The sequence below is a fragment of the Botryllus schlosseri genome, chromosome 4 (genome assembly GCF_051294905.1).
Source record: "Botryllus schlosseri isolate E-star chromosome 4, Bs_hap1, whole genome shotgun sequence".
In the NCBI taxonomy this organism is placed as follows: Eukaryota; Metazoa; Chordata; class Ascidiacea; order Stolidobranchia; family Styelidae; genus Botryllus; species Botryllus schlosseri.
In genome coordinates, this window is record NC_137239.1 from 28435295 (window position 1) to 28453295 (window position 18001).

The 18001-nt window shown below is 39.7% G+C and overlaps 1 protein-coding gene across 2 annotated transcripts in view; it reads left to right on the forward strand.

Moving 5' to 3' along the window:
- Positions 1-18001, forward strand: part of LOC145437719 (uncharacterized) — an 87290-nt gene that overhangs the window by 37985 nt on the left and 31304 nt on the right. For both annotated transcript variants that reach the window (XM_080314997.1, XM_080314998.1), the window contains exons 26-39: positions 1532-1687; positions 2841-3060; positions 4746-5103; positions 7590-7738; positions 8942-9084; positions 9726-9958; positions 10935-11070; positions 12304-12581; positions 13481-13607; positions 14017-14170; positions 15014-15085; positions 15138-15255; positions 15938-16094; positions 16996-17220. In XM_080314997.1, the coding sequence (XP_080171123.1) occupies positions 1532-1687; positions 2841-3060; positions 4746-5103; positions 7590-7738; positions 8942-9084; positions 9726-9958; positions 10935-11070; positions 12304-12581; positions 13481-13607; positions 14017-14170; positions 15014-15085; positions 15138-15255; positions 15938-16094; positions 16996-17220 (2526 nt within the window). The remainder of the gene's footprint in view (positions 1-1531; positions 1688-2840; positions 3061-4745; positions 5104-7589; positions 7739-8941; positions 9085-9725; positions 9959-10934; positions 11071-12303; positions 12582-13480; positions 13608-14016; positions 14171-15013; positions 15086-15137; positions 15256-15937; positions 16095-16995; positions 17221-18001) is intronic.

Sequence of the window (18001 nt, forward strand, 5' to 3'; positions counted from 1 at the left end):
CATATTCCATACCAAAATATCGATCCATACCATACCATACTTCCATACCATACCATACCATACCATGCCCTGGCCGCGGCCCACATGAATTCAATATCGAGATAAATTAGGGCACATAGTGTACCATGTATTGACAGTATCAATCAGATTAGAAGTCATCTCTGTCGCTGTGAACAGCACATACTTATTCGCCCTTGGTAAACGTTGTGGACTCTATAAGGAAGCAACCAAAACTTGTGTATTTTTACAACAAGGTTATCTCGTCTTCTTGATTATATACACGCTCGATTGCCTTGTTCTCGTCTGGCTTCATGGCGTAGTTGGTTAGGTGTTGAAATTCTGAATTCAACGAGTTGAAATTCTGAATTCAACGATATATTACTTCCTGGTTTCGCAACCCATTAAGGTCATGTTTTAGAGTTTTGTAAAGTGAAGCAAAATTTTTTGGTAAAACCAGCTGTTTCAAGCTTCCCACAGTGAAAAATAGTATCGAAGCAATGATTGTCATTGTTACATTACCTCCTGGAGCAGGGGTTTACAAACGGGAGGGGGGGCATGAAAGCATGTGAAGGGAGGCATGAAGCTGCGGCCAACTGACATTTTTGTTTGGTGCTCCGTGCCATTTACGTCCAAATCATAGTTATTGGTCTATGTATAGTCCTAATTTCATATTTGAGAATTCTCTCATCAACAGTCTTAACTAGGGCAAGTTTTTGCAACTTTTTTTTACAGCAACCGGCAGCTTCCTAAATACTCGGAAGTTATGTAGAATGCGGTTCTAAGCTGATCGAAGAAATCTAATAGTGCAACTTTTTGCAATTATCGTCCAATTTTCTGCAACTTTTGCGATTTTTCATGAAAGTTTTTTCCATCTTTTATGCTATCAACTTTTTACTGGAAGTATTTGGTAGTACATGTAAATAGATCGCTCGATTATGTCACTGTTTTTTAAGAAGTTTGGTGAAATACACGGCCAAATTCGACTGAAATATCGTATATCGGCACTGAAGTAACGCTGTAACGGGTATTTCGGGAGATGAGCGACAAAGTCAACCAATGGAGAATGTGGAATCAGAATGAGAATGTGTATTTCGGAAGTGGAGCTGGGAAGATGACCGTTTTTTAGTCAACTGACCAAAATGTGATCTTTTGATGCAACTTTTGTGAAATGCAACTTTTTACTGCAACTTATGTGAAAAATAAATGTGCAACTTTCTGCGGATTTGATTGCGACAAAAACTTATCCTAGTCATAACCTTCCATGCCATCAAACTATCCGTTGGGATTGTCAGCATTCTGGTTTTGTATTGTGATATCACGATCACGATACCATGGGCGCGAAATTTTTCACTATCATAAAGGGTAGCGTGTCTAAAAAAGTTTGAGAACCACTGTCTTAGAGGTAGGTATCGGATTATTTCAATACTCGTAAGAATCATAGTGCCCAGCCCAAGTCAAACCATTGAGGTGCCGTGGTTGCCAGACGTGGTTAATGTGGTCTGCCTTGCCGCTGAAGTATGCATTTTCGCAGAGAAATGCGAAGACATCTCGGTCAACTGCCAAGATATGCACGTGGGTCAGATTTGTTACATGGAGTGCAGATTCGGCAAAACGTATTCTCAAGGAAATGGAATTTATCTTTGCCAGCCCGACGGGCAGTGGAATGATACGGTCGCTACATGCGTGGGTGAGAGAATAGATTGTCGTGTAGCTTTAGGCAGGGTTGTAACCAAGTCACGAGGCTCCGAGTCTAAAGTCAATCTCACTTTCATAGTTTTGACTCGAGTCAAGTCGAGTCATTTTCAATTCACCACCGAGTCAAGTCCGAGTCCAAGTCATGGTGTTGACTGCTCAGTTTCCTGTTAAGGTCTCCTTAAACCCAGTTTTATAGCTCTGTTTCGTGATTTCGAATGGTTCGCATGTATGATACGCTAATTTTCATCAAATTTAGCGGTTTCTGGTCGCATTTTGAAGTAGCAGCACCAATAGACGAAATCCCAATAAGGTGGTTACCTTACTATTCTTCGAAATGACAACGAAATGTCGGTCTTTGCCGTCTGAGTCTCGAGTCATGTGACTTGGTTTGAGTGACGCGCTTTGGCTCGGGTCCAAGTCGAGTCAATACACAGATTGACTCCCGTCGAGTCGAATCATTTTCGTATTTTGAGAAAATGACTCGAGTCAAGTCGAGTCATGACTCGAGTCATTACAATGCTCGCTTTAGGGCAATTCAAAATTTTTTTTTGCAAAATTTACTGGCCTTGTGATTAGACTGTTGCCTGAAAAATCGCTGAATATAAAATTTGACACAACCAGTAGAAATAATGCAATTCCAAATTGAAATTTCAATCGTCTTATCAAATAAAAAAAAAATTTGGCTGCAGCCGTTTTCTTCAGAACGCCACCGTAATGTAGCTGCAATTTATTGAAATTTCCGCAAAAACGTCACGCTCCGGCAGTCATGCGGAAATCAAACTTTATATAGTTGTCAGTCGATGTTGTGAAGGAAATATGTCGTACACGACAGAAATAGAATACACTAGGCCCGATTTTGACGTCAATCTCCTGACCGAACATCTTCTGTTGAGCGCGGTATCTGAACCACATTGGCGTGTACCACATATTTCCTTCATGACATCGGCTGACAACGATATAAAGCGTGACTGCTGGAGCGTGAAGTTTTTGTGGAAATTTTAATAATATTACAGCTCCATTACGGTAGCGTTCTGAAGAAAACGGCTGCGGCCCAAAATTTTTTTTCGTTTTGCCTTTCAATTTGAGACCACATTATTTTTAGAGTGAAGTGCCCCTTTAACAGGTAAACCCGCTTTTTCTCTCAGATGTGAAACACTTCCACATGCAAACAAGTGTCGAGTCTTCCAGCTTGCCTTTCTGCCTGTTGCCGATCATAAAGACGGGGCCATATTTCAACGCAGAGCTTATGATAGAGTCTTGCCGGGGCGAAATACGGTCTGTTTGGGCGTGGAAGTATACGGACCTCGTGGTAAACCTTGCCAGTGGGCTGTGCTTGACTGCGTCTGGTGCCGCTCATGGAGCCAGGTGTGTATAGGGATTGGACTGGATAGCCGGTTGTGTGCTGTGAAATTACTCTTTTTTCCAAATTTCACTGGCTAGTTGATAAGATTGTTGGGCTGAAGAGCTCCTCACAGGTACAGACCTTCAATATACAATTGGATGGTATATCCATATTGAAATCATCCCGAATATTTTTAACTGACACTCGTCAGGGGTAATCGTCAGCAACTGGTAGACAATTGTTAGCCGAAAATACCCAGTTTCATTTCAATACGGCTATACCATTGTATTGCAAAAAAGACGTCAACATTTATCAAAAGCAGGATTGTGCTAAATTTCGTAACGGCGATGATATATCTTGTGATACGATTGTTGATGTACAATGTTCCTTCCAATTCTCTATAAGTTGCTGACGATTACCCCTGACGAGTGTCAGCCGACAATATTCGGGTTCACTTCAACATGAATACACTATTCGGTTGTTAGGTTGGCTAAAAAACAATGCGTATCAAATTCGACTCAATTCCAATCTTTAGAAGCAAAGTCATCGTAGAGAATTTTAGATTTATCATACAAAAAAAAATATTAAATATTTAAGATTTTACTTGATACCCCATGAAATTGTTAGGTTGTCCTAAAAACATGAATAACTAATTATGATAAATATCAACCCGTAGAAACGAAGTTGTCGTAATAGATAATTTTGGGTATGAAAAAATAGTATTTACGGTGGGTAATTCTATGATTAATAACAATAAAATTTCCCACCGTAAATACTATTTTTCAATATAATGATTTACTGTTAAAATAAATGAACGCTGTTTTGGTTTCAAGGCTTACACGTTGAGGAAAAAAATCGATCGTAACAGTAATTGTTGATAGAATAACTTGCAGTGATAGCCGTGTTATTTCAGTACTGCAAACATTGGCTCTCATTGCTCTATTCCGAGTCACAAGTCAATCTCACTTTTATAAGTTTGACTCGAGTCAAGTCGAGTCATTTTCAATTCACCACCGAGTCCAAGTCAGCGAGTAGAGGGTCGAGTCCGAGTCATAGTGTTCACTGTGCAGTAGGGCTCTTCAAAAATGACTTTTTTTTTCTCAAATCGCACTGGCTACTTGATAAAATTGTTAGGTTACCTAATTCAAGCCTACGCACCAAATTTGGTTCAATTCCAACCAGTAACCGCATTGCTACAGGACAAGGAAGTTCTATTTATTACATAAAAATAAATAACAGAAAAATTTGAAAATTTTCTGTTTGCCCCATGAAAGTGTTAGGTTGTCTATAGAAACGATGTTCACCAAATTTGGTTCAATTTCAACCAGTGGAAGCGGAGTTATTTCCGTCGAAAAATTTGGATTTGAATAAAATAGTATTTACGGTGGGCACCAGTATAATAGATAATTTAGGAATTGGTCACTGTAAATACTATTTTATTCATAATCCAATTATATATACATTCATAATATCGTAATTTTCCTCACTCCTAACAATTTCTGGCCCTCTTCCGAGTATCAGGACTGACAAGATGAAATACCAATCGTGCGGTGACTTTGCTATTCTTCGAAGTTACAATGAAATGTCTGTCTTGGCCGTCTTGGTCTCGAGTCATATGACTTGGTTTGAGTCATGCACAACGAGTCGAGTACAATCGAGTCAATACAAAAACGGACTCGAGTCAAGTCCATTGCGTTCTGTGTTTCAGACTCTATCTCATCGACTGCAACATGACCGACCCCCACCAACAATGGGAATGCTCGGTAAACCCCGACAAGCCCCTTCATTTCTTCCTGAAAGGAATACCCGCCGTGATACTAGGGTCGTCGCGTGCGTTACTGGACCACACCAAGCAGTCCTACCACGCGGTCATGGTAGACCCGGTCATGTTGGACGAGGGTAATTTGGCGTCCACTGGTTGGAAGTACGACGATTTTTATAAATCCGACTTGTACACGCTGTGCGCGTTGAAGGGTGACGCGAGGACTTGCCCGCCTTTGAAGGTGGTTGCGACCGAGGATGTTAGTTTTTCGCCGTCTGTGTGTCTTGAGGAGTGGGCCGAACAGGTCAGTGTTTTTGTAGGAGGGTGACACTATTGCAAATTTTATCGGCTACAAAAGACTTGATAGTAGGGTCGTTCAAAAGTACCCTTTTTCCAGATTCCGGTCATTCACTGATTAAATTGTTAAGTCGCCTGAAAAATCGCTACTCGCCAAATTTTGCTCGATTCCAACTGGTATATGTGAACACACAGGAGTTTGAAAAAATTTTGAGGGTATTATAAAATTTTTTTAAAAAGATTTTCAAATTTCACTGTTAACCCTGTCTGAGATTACCCACCGGCCAGAAGGGCTCTTCAAAAATGACTTTTTTTCTCAAATCATACTGGCTACTTAATAAAATTGTTAGGTTACCTAATTTAAGCCTACACACAACATTTGGTTCAATTCCAACCAGTGGAAGCGGAGTTATTGCCGTCGAAAAATTTTGATTTGAATAAAATAGTATTTACGGGGAGCACAACTATAATAAATAAACAAAGAATTGGTCACCGTAAATCCTATTTTATTCAATTCCAAATTTTTCGACGGCAATAACTCCGCTTCCACTGGTTGGAATTGAACCAAATTTGGTGAGCATCGTTTCTATAGACAGCCTAACACTTTCATGGAGTGAACAGAAAATTTTCAAATTTTTCATTATTTATTTTTATATAATAAATAGAAACTTTATTCTCCTGTAGCAAAGCGGTTACTGATTGGAATTGAACCAAAATTGGTGTGTAGGCTTAAATTAGGTAACCTAACAATTTTATCAAGTAGCCAGTACGATTTGAGAAAAAAAGTCATTTTTGAAGAGCCCTACCGTCCAGGCTAGTTTTTGCGAATCCCAAATTTTTAACTGCGATAACTTCGCTTCTACGGGTGGTAGCGAGCAAAAATTGCTGAGCATCGTTCATTTTAGACAGCTTTACAATTTCATGGGGTTGACAGCATGGTTGCAACCAAGTCACAAGGCACCGAGTCACAAGTCAATCTCAGTTTTATAGTTTTGACTCGAGTCAAGTCGAGTCATTTCCAATTCACCACCGAGTCAAGTCCGAGTCCAAGTCAGCAAAAATAGGCTTGAGTCCGAGTCACAGTATTATGACTCGAGTCGAGTCCAAGTCATAGTGTTGACTGCTTGGATTCCTGTCAATGTCTTGTTAAACCCACCTTCTATAACTCCGTTTGATGATATCGAATGGTTCGCATTTATAATATACTAATTTTCCTCACTTTTATCAGTTCCTGGTCGCATTTTCAAGTACCAGTACCAATAGTCGAGATCCCAATAGTGTGGCAACTTTACTATTCTTCGAAATTACAATGAATCGTCGGTTTCCGAAGTCTGAGTCTCGAGTCATATGACTTGGTTCGAGTCATGCGCAATGACTCGAGTCCAAGTCGAGTCAATACACAAATTGACTCGAGTCGAGTCATTTCTGAATTTTGTAAAAGTGACTCGAGTCAAGTCGAGTCATCAGAAAATCGTGACTCGAGTCGAGTCATGACTCGAGTCATTACAACCCTGGTTGACAGTAAAATTTGAAAAAAGTAAATTTCAAACTCCTGCACATTCACATCTACCAGTTTGAATCGAGCAAAATTTGGCGTGCAGCGTTTTTTCCAGGCAACCTTCCAATTTATTCAGTGATCCCCGGAATCTGGAAAAAAGTTATTTTTCGAACAACCCCAGTGGATAGTAACGAAACAGTTCTAGTTTTTCAGTCACATGACTCACGTTAGTCCCATTTAAAACTCGAAACCCTGTCGTTATTGCATACGTGCGTTAACACGAGCCTGGTCAAGTAGGTCTGGAATAGCCTACCTGCAATACTTACTGGAGAGGTTTTGTTTTCTGGCTAACTGCCACTTCTGCTTAACGTACTTTTAGGCAAAACTCGTTGCACTGTCGTAAGGGGAAAGTACTCTCAATTTGTTGTATTTATAAGAGTCAATTTACAATTTAACGGTGTATTCATATTCAAGTGAACCCGAATATTTTCGGCTGACATTCGTCAGGGGAAGTGGAGAATTGGAAAGAAAATTTTATGTCAACAATCATATATGATATATATGATATTCTTTCCAAACATCTTCTAGTTGCTGACGATTACCCCTGATGAAGTGTCAGGAATATATTATTCAATTGTATATTGAAGTTCAGTACCTCCAAGAAGCTCTTCTAATGAATAATTGAACACTAATCACAGCTAGAGAATAACGGATCTGACAATATAGAACGATTTTGCCTGCCGACACATACCTCTTCATTTTCGTCGCTTGTCCTTTTATGCTATATTTATGTTATCTCTTATTTCTTTCCATCCAGGGAGCATGCTTCCTCTTTGAGTCGCCTAGGCACAGGTGGTTGTCTGATTTAAAATGCTACTCCAAGACGTTTCGACACCTTCCTATCTTTTCATTGTATCGCAGTCTTGTGGTGTTTTGAAATAATGACATTATTACTAATAAAGTGAACTGGATCGTAGCCACAGTTTGCATTTTAGGGTCAGGTGTGTTCGTGGTTTTGCGCTGTCGGCGAGCCTGTATCGTACCCCACTACAATAAGTTGCGACAATGGTATCTGGAGCTCGACAGTTTTTATATGCAGGCAGTTCTGTCCGGCTTTGGACCCACTTGTAAACGGAACTATAACGTGAGTTTTGACTGTTTGTTGCGTGTGATTTGATCAGTCGCATTACGATTGGCATGTTTGTTGGCCTTGTTCAAAAATCACATTTAAAAAAAAAATTTGACTGGCTACTTGATAGAATTGTTAAGCTGGCGAAAAAATCGATGTCCATCAAATTTGGCTCAATGCCAACCAGTAGAAGTGAAATTATTGGAGTACAAATTTTGGATTTGGAAAAATAGTATTTACAGTGGAAAATTCGTTGGTTAGTAATTATATTTACCCATCGTAAATACTATTTGTTTCAAATTCAAAATTTTCGACGCCAGTATCTTAGCTTCTACGTGTTGGAATCGAGCCAAAATTCGTTTTTAGACAACATACCAATTTCATCGGGAGCCTAATTGTTTTCCAATTTTTTTTGAACAATTCTCAACTTTCTAAACTTCAATAACTTGGCTTTTACATGTTGGCACAGGGCAAATTTTCAACTCAACTCAACTCAACTCAATCAACTCCACAATTTTATCAACCAGCCTGTCAAATTTGAAAAAAAACTGTCGTTTTTGAACAACTCTAATGCTGGCCATTCTAGAGTTATTGACATGCAGCATATATGTGTTTTTCTTGGCTTTCTGTCGAAATAGCTAGTGCCGTTGAAAATATCGAGGCATTGGAAATAGAGATGTATTCAAAATAGGGTGTTTAAAATACTGATGCATTCAAAATATTGAGTTAAGGTCATGGTTTCGGGTTAGGTCAGGGTTGTAACCAAGTCACATGGTTCTTAGTCACAAGTCAATCTCACTTTTATAGTTTAAACTCGAGTCAAGTCGAGTATTATCAATTCACCACCGAGTCCAAGTCAGCTAGTGGAGAGTCGCGTGATACAGAATGGCTCGCATTCATAATATAATAAGTTTCCTCAGTGTTAACAGTTTCTGACCCTATTTTCCAAGTATCAGTACTGATACACTAAATACCAATAATGTGGTACCATAACTTTACTATTTACTCGAGTCATTACAACTCTGGTTAGGTTAGCTTGCATTGCATTTATGACTACTGATAAGGTCATGTTCGGGTTACAGTAAGAATTACGGTTTATGGTTATTTTAAAGGATTCCCATACATGACATTGACTATATTCAACACAATCTCCATTACGTGAAGTCTTCAGTACCAACTTTTTGGTTAACCTAGCAGTAATTGACGATGTGTCTTCAGGAATTGCAACAGTGCCGGCGGCAGAGTGGAGGAGGGGTCTACCTGTAAATTAGAGTGTGACCCTGGCACTTATCCCATAACGGAAACGGCCAGAATTTGTCAGTGGGACGGTTCCTGGAGTGGAGAAGATTTTCAATGCGCCAGTACGAGTGTTCGTTGGTATTTAGCGGTGTATCCAGGGTTGGCATCGACATGGATATAAAACTGAGAACTGCTAAAAACTCCAATGGGTTTAACTGCAAAATTTGTGAACGGGTGACTATAAAAAGGCCAACAACTTTTGTCAAAATTGTAGCGTTAGGTCAAAAAATTGTCAAAATTTAATAAAAATTCGAAATTTTTTTGCAACCTGCATTTCGTTTGTATCGTAGATGTTTGCACTGTTGGTGAACTTATCATTTGACATTACATAGCTTGCAGCATACTTTATAGGCCTGCCGTTGTAGAGGGCCCACTGTCTGCTCATTGCGAATCATAAACGGTCAAACGAAACAGATAGGTTGATATGGTGTTACGCTTAACGTACCGTAATATCCTAACTGAAGAAACACTGTGTGGGCATTGCTTGGTTTTGGTATCAAGAAGCGCATGATAAAAAATTGTGATGTAGACAACATTGTCAGAATGAAGCCACACGGTGTGTCACCAGCTGAAAATTTTCTAGCTCTCCAAGCCTGCCGGTATGGCAAACTTGTTTATATTGGTAAATTCCAGATACTTGTAATGAAAAAGAGAGCTACCGTCAGCAACTAACGAAGCCTGTTTAAACCGTTTGTGTTTTTAGCTGTCTGCGACGCTCTTGAGCTACCACCCAATGCCTTGATAACGCCGCTGAATTGCTTAGTACAGCAACAGCGTATGCTGTACGGAAAGGAATGCGAATACTCGTGCATAGAGGGATACTATTTGTCTGCGAAAGAACGGATAAGGTCTTGTTTGGCCAACGGGTCGTGGTCCGGCTTGGAACCTACGTGCGTGCGTGTCTGTCCGTCTCTAGAGTTTGTGGCGCACGCGACGGTGAGTAGATCAAATTGGAGTTAGCTTGGGCGAAATAGAGTGTCTGAGCGCCTAGATTTTGAGTTGAGTATTCGAGTCCCGCCTAATGATATCATAACACCCAGGGTTGTAATGACCCGAGCCATGACTCAACTTGACTCAAGTCATTTTTTCAAATGCGTAAAATGACTCGAGTCAATTTTTGTATTGACTCGACTTGTACTCGAGTCATTGCGCGTGACTCGAACCAAGTCATATGACTTGAGACTGGGACAGCCAAGACAGACATGGACTCGAACTTGACTTGGTGGTGAATTGAAAATGACTCGACTTTACTCGAGTCAAAACTAGAGGTCGACCGATTATCAAAATGGCCGATTATCGAGACCGATATTTAGAGCTTTTCCGATTATCGATATCGGCCTATGAAGGCCGATATTGCGGCCGATATTTTACATTTAAAAAAAAATTGAAAAATATTGGAAATTCAATGCTCCCTGTTTTCAATCTCAAGAAATCGACGACGCAAAGGGTGATATATGACAGATTTACCCTTGCAGGTTATCCCAACTTTCAACGAATGTGCACAATTCAGCAATAATTCTTTCCAATGTCAGTTTTCTCGTTGTTCAGCTTTCTGTGGCACGAGCGAGTGCCATCTTGCCTAATATGTAATATTTTTGGTGAAATTGTTCTCTGCTCCTTCCATGTTAATATCGGCCTATGATATCGGTTATCGGCCTTGTGAGTATGCCGATATATCGGTATCGGTATCGGCCTGTAAAAATGAATATCGGCCGACCTCTAGTCAAAACCATAAAAGTGAGATTGGCTTGTGACTTGGTTACTACCCTGATTTTAGCTGGTCGAAAAAAATTTACCCTACATTTTTGATGCGAATTGCTACTATTGATACCAAAATTATAATATCTAACTCTGATCCTACAGTTGCAAAGTTGGTTAAAATGCATCAATGTGTAAAAATATGCCATTTCAGGTGAGCCCTTCAAGCTGTTTAGTGCCGCCAATCTATGCCGGAGCGAGATGCATGATCACATGCGACACGGGACATTTGGTTCAGGGGAATAGCACCAGGGTATGCAGTGCAGAAGGGACATGGGTACCGGAAATGAGTGAGGCTTATTTTGAGCGGTAGTTTAGATAATATGACTTTCTTCACACGCAAATCCAAATGTTTGGTGCTGGGGCTCTTAAATAGGTGTACATCAAAGCCCAATAAAGGTACTAGTGTAATTGTTTTGAACCAGGGTTTCTCAAATTACTCGAGTCAATCTGCGTATTGACTTGACTTGGACTCAAGTAATTGCGCGTGACTCGAACCAAGTCATTTGACTCGACTCATTTCAGTGTAATTTCGATGAACAGTTAAGTAACCACACTGTTCGTATTTCGTCCATTGGTCCTGGTACTTGAAAAAGGGACCAGATACTGTTAAAAGTGAGGAAATTAGTATATTTTATATGCGAAACATTCGATATCACTTATAAAAATTGGTTTTAACAAGACTCTAAAACACCGTAAATACTATTTTATTCATAATCCAAATTTTTCGACGGCAATAACTCCGCTTCCACTGGTTTGAATTGAACCAAATTTGGTGAACATCGTTTCTATAGACAGCCTAACACTTTCATGGGGTGAACAGAAAATTTTCAAATTTTTTGTTATTTATTTTTATATAATAAATAGAAACTTTCTTCTCCTGTAGCAAAGCGGTTACTGGCTGGAATTGAACCAAATTTGGCATGTAGGCTTAAATTAGGTAACCTAACAATTTTATCAAGTAGCCAGTACGATTTGAGAAAAAAACTCATTTTTGAAGAGCCCTAATGCGCAGATCGTGAGTATGTTTATCATGAGTGGGTGTATATGCCGCAAAAAAGCACATAAACCACGTCCTTTCCTTTTCCTTCACATTGAGCATTCACTGGAAAATAAAATTGCCCACCCATGGCTTTGACATTCACCAACGTTAGCCTAGCACAGAATATATGTCAGGAATATCCCTGTCATCAGACAGACAGACAGACAGACAGAAGTTTATTTTCATGTGTAAGAAAGTAATGCTGTGAAATGGTGGCCAGCGATACGACCTTCAGGCCTTCAAGTCAGCTGGTCACCTCATACATTAAACAGACAGTCATATATAGGTCAACATGCAATACCAATTACATATAACCCATATATGTATATCTATAATTAATGATTTGGCATATCACTGCTGTCAATCTAGCTATATAATAACAAGTAACTAAACAGTTGGTAAAATAACAAGTAAACAATACAAACGGTACCAAACTCTCAATGGTATGAGAATGAAGAAACATCAATTCTCGTATCGACAGGAGATCGAAACGTATGCCAGCGCCAATGCAAACGGTTCCCAACTCCGGAAGACAGCGTCGTAGTCTGCAAATACGAAGGTCGCCAATTAGATATCGCGTTGTCGCATTATTCGCCAGCCACTGAGTGTCGGGTCCTTTGCGATCTGGAATACGTGATCGAAGGGCCCGGTTCGAGGACGTGTCACGATAACGGCACCTGGTCAGGAGAGGACGCGTACTGCTACCCCGCGGCACAATTTCTCGTGTTTTTGAGCAAAAGGATTACTGATAGGTTGGAGGTGGGTTGAGTTTGCCAATATTTTTACTGTGTACTTTTATTTTCTACTTCCTGTTCGTTCCAACATGCCAAGAAAATTGTTGTTATCTTCAGAGCTTCTTGGAGGTACAGGACCTCAATATGCAATTGAATAATATATTCATATTGAAATGAACCTGAGTGTTTTCGGCTAACACTCGTCAGGGGTAATCGTCAGCAACTAATAGAGAATTGGTAAGAATATTGTATATCAACAAAGCTATGACCAACTATAACGTCCTCGGCATGAAACTTCGAATAAGCTCAAAGTATTACTAGTTGCTGACGATTACCCCTGACGAGGGTCGGCTGAAAATATGAATATACTATTGAATTATTATATTCTTGTACTGGAGTGGAAGTAGAATTTATGCAGGATTGTAATGACTCGACTCTATCTCACATTTACAGTTTTGACTCGAGTCAAGTCGAGTCATTTTCAATCCACCACCGAGTCAAGTTCGAGTCTAAGTCAGCCAGTAGAGGGTTGAGTCCCAGTCCAGGCCATTGTGTTTTGCTCAATCCAGTTCAACCCACTTTTTAAACTCTGCTCGAGTGATATCGAATGGCTCGCATTCATAATAAAGTAATTTTCCTGAGTCCTAACAGCTTCTGACCCTCTTTTCCAAGTATCGGGACTGATAGACGAAATACCAATCATGTGGCGAATTTACTATTCTTCGAAATTACAATGAAATGTCTGTCTTGGCGGTCCTAGTCTCGAGTCATATGACTTGCTTCGAGTCATGCACAATGACCAAAAAATTGTGACTCTTACAACCCTGGTAGAAACCGGCCCATTTGTGAGCGATGACAATTCCTGTGATCAGTAAAATAAATGTAAGGCATTGATTTAGATATTTACTGATTAATTTTTCTCAGGAAACAGCGTGTCTCTCTGGGAGTGATAATTTCGTCAGGACGGTATCGTTGAGCGATTGCGACGCTGAAAATCCAGAGTATAGATGGTCTTGGCATGCAGCTTCCCTACTCAAAAACTCTGGAACTGGTGATTATTCCCTCTATTTCATTATTATGTGGTGTTTTAAGTAATTGTGATGTTGAATTGAAAATCTGATGATGATAAATAGGTATGGTTGCCATAATACCATTTGTCTTCCTTTTTGAAGAAATGTCCTGACTTTGCCCAAATTTCGACAATCTGTCCACTTTTTTAGCCTAAAATGCCCAGAAATATAGCGAAAATCGTTAAATTTTGATACCCAAATTATAGACGTTGGGTTACGCGGGTGTGAAATCTGAAAAATGACACTTTTTTTAGTCAACCTAATGAAATTGGCCTTATAAAATAGGTAAACCCTTCAGTAACTTTTGGAGCCTGTGAAAAGCGTCTTCCTTTCCCAATCTCAAAATATGGTGATCATGTAATTAGGCACCAACTATATTGTATCTTTCAGGCCTGTGCATTTCTGTCGCGTACCCGTACCCAGGGCAGCGACTAACGATGGCCGCTTGCAATGAAACGGATAAGCTTCAACAGTTTTCTTGCGACTCGGCGACGGGAGAGTGGTTTCTGCGAATGCGTAGATATCAATTATATCCTGATTTTGGGTCAGTTGCCAATTGAGATTATCATTGCTGCACAGCATTACTGGGTTAGCATGGAGGTTTGGTGCAAGATTAGAAAGCCTTACAAGGCTATTTCTTCACCTACCTTGTCAAGCGAGATTTGTATAGTATGATACCGTATTCAAAAATGACTTTTTTTCTCAAATCATACTGGCTACTTGATAAAATTGTTTGGTTACCTAATTTAAGCCTACACACAAGATTTGGTTCAATTCCAACCAGTGGAAATGGAGTTATTGCCGTCGAAAATTTTTTATTTGAATAAAATAGTATTTACGGTGAGCACAATTATGCACAACTATAATAAATAAATAAAGAATCGGTCACCGTAAATGCTATCCAAGAAGCTGTACAAATACCATTTTATTCAAATCCAAATTTTTCGACGTCAATAACTCCGCTTCCACTGGTTGGAATTGAACCAAATTTGGTGAACATCGTTTCTTTAGACAGCCCAACACTTTCATGGGGAGAACAGAAAATTTTCAAATAATTTATTATTTATTTTTATGTAATAAATATAAACTTTATTCTCCTGTAGCAAAGCGGTTACTGGCTGGAATTGAACCAAATTTTGTGTGTAGGCTTAAATTAGTTAACCTAACAATTTTATCAAGTAGCCAGTACGATTTGAGAAAAAAAAACTCATTTTTGAAAAGCCCTATTGTATACGGTGTATATGCCATAAAAGACATCAAGAACTAAAACACATAACGTCCTATTCCTATTCACTTAACGTTCTGTACAAATTTTTTTTTAATAATTCATCAAAATAGAAAGACTTGTCTTCGAAGATGGTTGATGTTATGTGTGTTTTGTTACTAGATTTGCGAGCTCACAAGCGATTTGGACGTACGACATATCTCAGTTTGACGAGGAAGAAGACAGCGTGTCATGGTCCGTATATCACGTTCTTTGTGTCTGTTATTTTGACAATGTGTCGTCCCAGGTATGCCATCCCGAGCGCTGGATATTCCAGTGACAACGCCAAAGTAACCGTGTGCTCCACGAGGGGTGAGCAATCTGGGGGAATCTGTAGCCCCCTATCCGAGCCGAGTAATGGGAAAGTAAGTTTTGTTTTAATATGCTGCGATGATGTTCTAAACGAGACCCTTGAATAATACTAGCCCTAAAGTTCTGAGTTAACCGACTACAAAATTTTTAGCTTTATCCAAATTCAAATTAATAGTATATCGATATTGAAAGTATGACGTCACCTGTTGATATACAATGTTCTTTCAAATTCTCTACTAGTCGCTGACGACTACCCCTGACGAGTGTCAGCCGAAAACATAAGCTCTTCCAAATTCGATTAGGATTAGAACGATAGCTACACATTTTTTCTTGATTAAGTTATAGTTAGAACTGCTGAATACGTAAAAACTTGGCAATCAAATTAAATTCGGCACTAGAAAGAAGCACCACAAAAATCAGGTTCCCTCGACTCTGACAAGGCTGGGAATGGCAAATGTCTGTACAACAAGCTTGGCTTGTTTCGCACAATACTGCTCCCATGTAGCATTTTCAGGAAACGTGGAGATTAGATTAGAATTGAAATTAAATCATAGGTACATGTCCCAAATTATATTAGAATTAGATCGACGGCATTTTCGCTCTAATCAGGCTACTACAATTTATCTATTTGTCCGATCCTGCCGCTAATAAACCCTCCTCTATTTACTGATGGCTAAGACTCTGAATATCATGTCAAAATATGCTGGATTTTCGTTATCGTGATTTTGGGAGCAGGTATTTCCCGAAATGTGTACCGGCGAAGGCAGCGATATCTCGGCCGGGCTGTCGTGCTCGTTCCAATGCAACGTCGGCTACAAGCTCGAGTCTGAGAGCAACGTGCTCGTGTGTCAGGAGAACGGGCTCTGGTCAGGGTCACCGCCGAACTGCGAAGGTGATCAATGATCATGTACCCAGACTTGTTCTAGTTCTATGCGCGGGTTTTGAAAAGACAGTAGTTCTAGTTCAAGGAATGGATTTTGAAATGTGACTAGTTCTAGTTCAAGTTCTAGTTCTGCTATATTTAAAAAATTAGTTGCTGAACAGCTAGAAACGCATATCCTCGTTGTGGTCTTGTTGCCGTTGTTTTAATTAGCTAGTTGCGGATTTTTGAAGGAGGTTAGTTCTAGTTCCTAGTTGAGCATTTTGAATATCCGATAATTTGTCAGCGGCACTTCATAGAACCATTATTATAGTCGAGCGTGCCTTTTCTGCGTGGTTGTAACCGAGTCACAATGCTCCGAGTCACAAGTCAATCTCGCTTTTATAGTTTTGACTCGAGTCAAGTCGAGTCATTTTCAATTCACCACCCAGTCAAGTCCAAGTCGGCCAGCAGAGGGTCGAGTCCGAGTCACGGTATTTTGACTCGAGTCCGAGTCCAAGTCAATGTGTTTACTTCTCATTTTCCAATTAAAGTCTTGTTAAATCCACTTTTTATAACTCTGGTGATGTCGAATGGTTCGCATTTTAATATACTAATTTTCCTCAGTTTCTGGTCGCATTTTCAACTACCAATACCAATAGACGAAATCCCAATAGTGTGGTTACTTTACTATGCTTCGAAATTACGATGAAATGTCGGTCTTTGCCGTCTGAGTCTCGAGTCATATGACTTGGTCCGAGTCATGGGCGATGACTCGAGTCCAAGTTCAGTCAATATACAGATTGACTCGAGTCGAGTCATTTCCGTATTTTGAGAAAACGACTCGAGTCGGGTCATCAGAAAATCGCGATTCGAGTCGGACTCGAGTCGAGTCATGACTCGAGTCAATACAACCCTACTTTTCTGTTTGTAGCGTACTGTTATCCGTTGACGATCGTACCGAATATGCTGATTCATCCGGAATCGTGCATAGCGCCATCTAGCGAGCTGACTTCGTCTGAAGATATCGGTATCTTACCGGGGGGAGAGTGTGTGGTGTCTTGCGACGACGGATATGTACTGGAAGATAACGTTACGTCTGTCGTCTTGGCGTGCTTACACACGGGACAGTGGAGCTCTGCGTTTAGAACGTGTAACAGTATGTGTTTACTGAGTTTTGGCTTGCTAATATTGTAGATTTAGACCCACAAGAAAGGGAGAGAAAATCTTCAGTTTTCAAACGCGCAAATGCGGCATACAGATTTTTCCGAATTCACTAGCACCTTGATTTATTCGAGAGGTTGCTTACTAAAACTTTCCACACCAAATTTGACCAGTCAACCAAGAGCAATCACAATCAGAAATTGGACCGTTTTCGAATTATTAGTATCAACAGCCTCAACAATCTAACAGGCAGGGGATTTAGAAGTAGGGAACAACAAATGTTAATCAGGTTGAGTCTGTATGTGTTTAGAGAAGGTGCTCGTTGGAGTTGTTCAATAAAAGTCTTCTAAATTTCACTGCGGCTACTGCTACTGGTGACTTCTTCTCTTGTTAAAATCTGCTTCGATAGAATTGGTGTCAAAGTAATTTCAAATATATATTGACCAGGCCGATTCTGTTTCGACCTAAGAAATGGAAAATGTTGACCTAAAAAATCAAAATTTTGACATTTTTTGACCTTTACAACTTAATTTTGACCAAATTTGGACTTAACGTATGGAAATTATGTGTTTTTCCTCATAATGCTGGAATTTTACCACTTATCTTCATTTCTGGTTGGAACTGTCTGTCTTTACGAAGTAGTTTGACCTGAAAAAAACTTTTCTGACTGAAAAACTGACAAATTTTTACTTGAAAAAAGCTTTATATTAACGAAATCTGACCCTATGAAGAATTCCAGTAGGTACATTACGCATTGTGGTAGAAATAATTAAAAT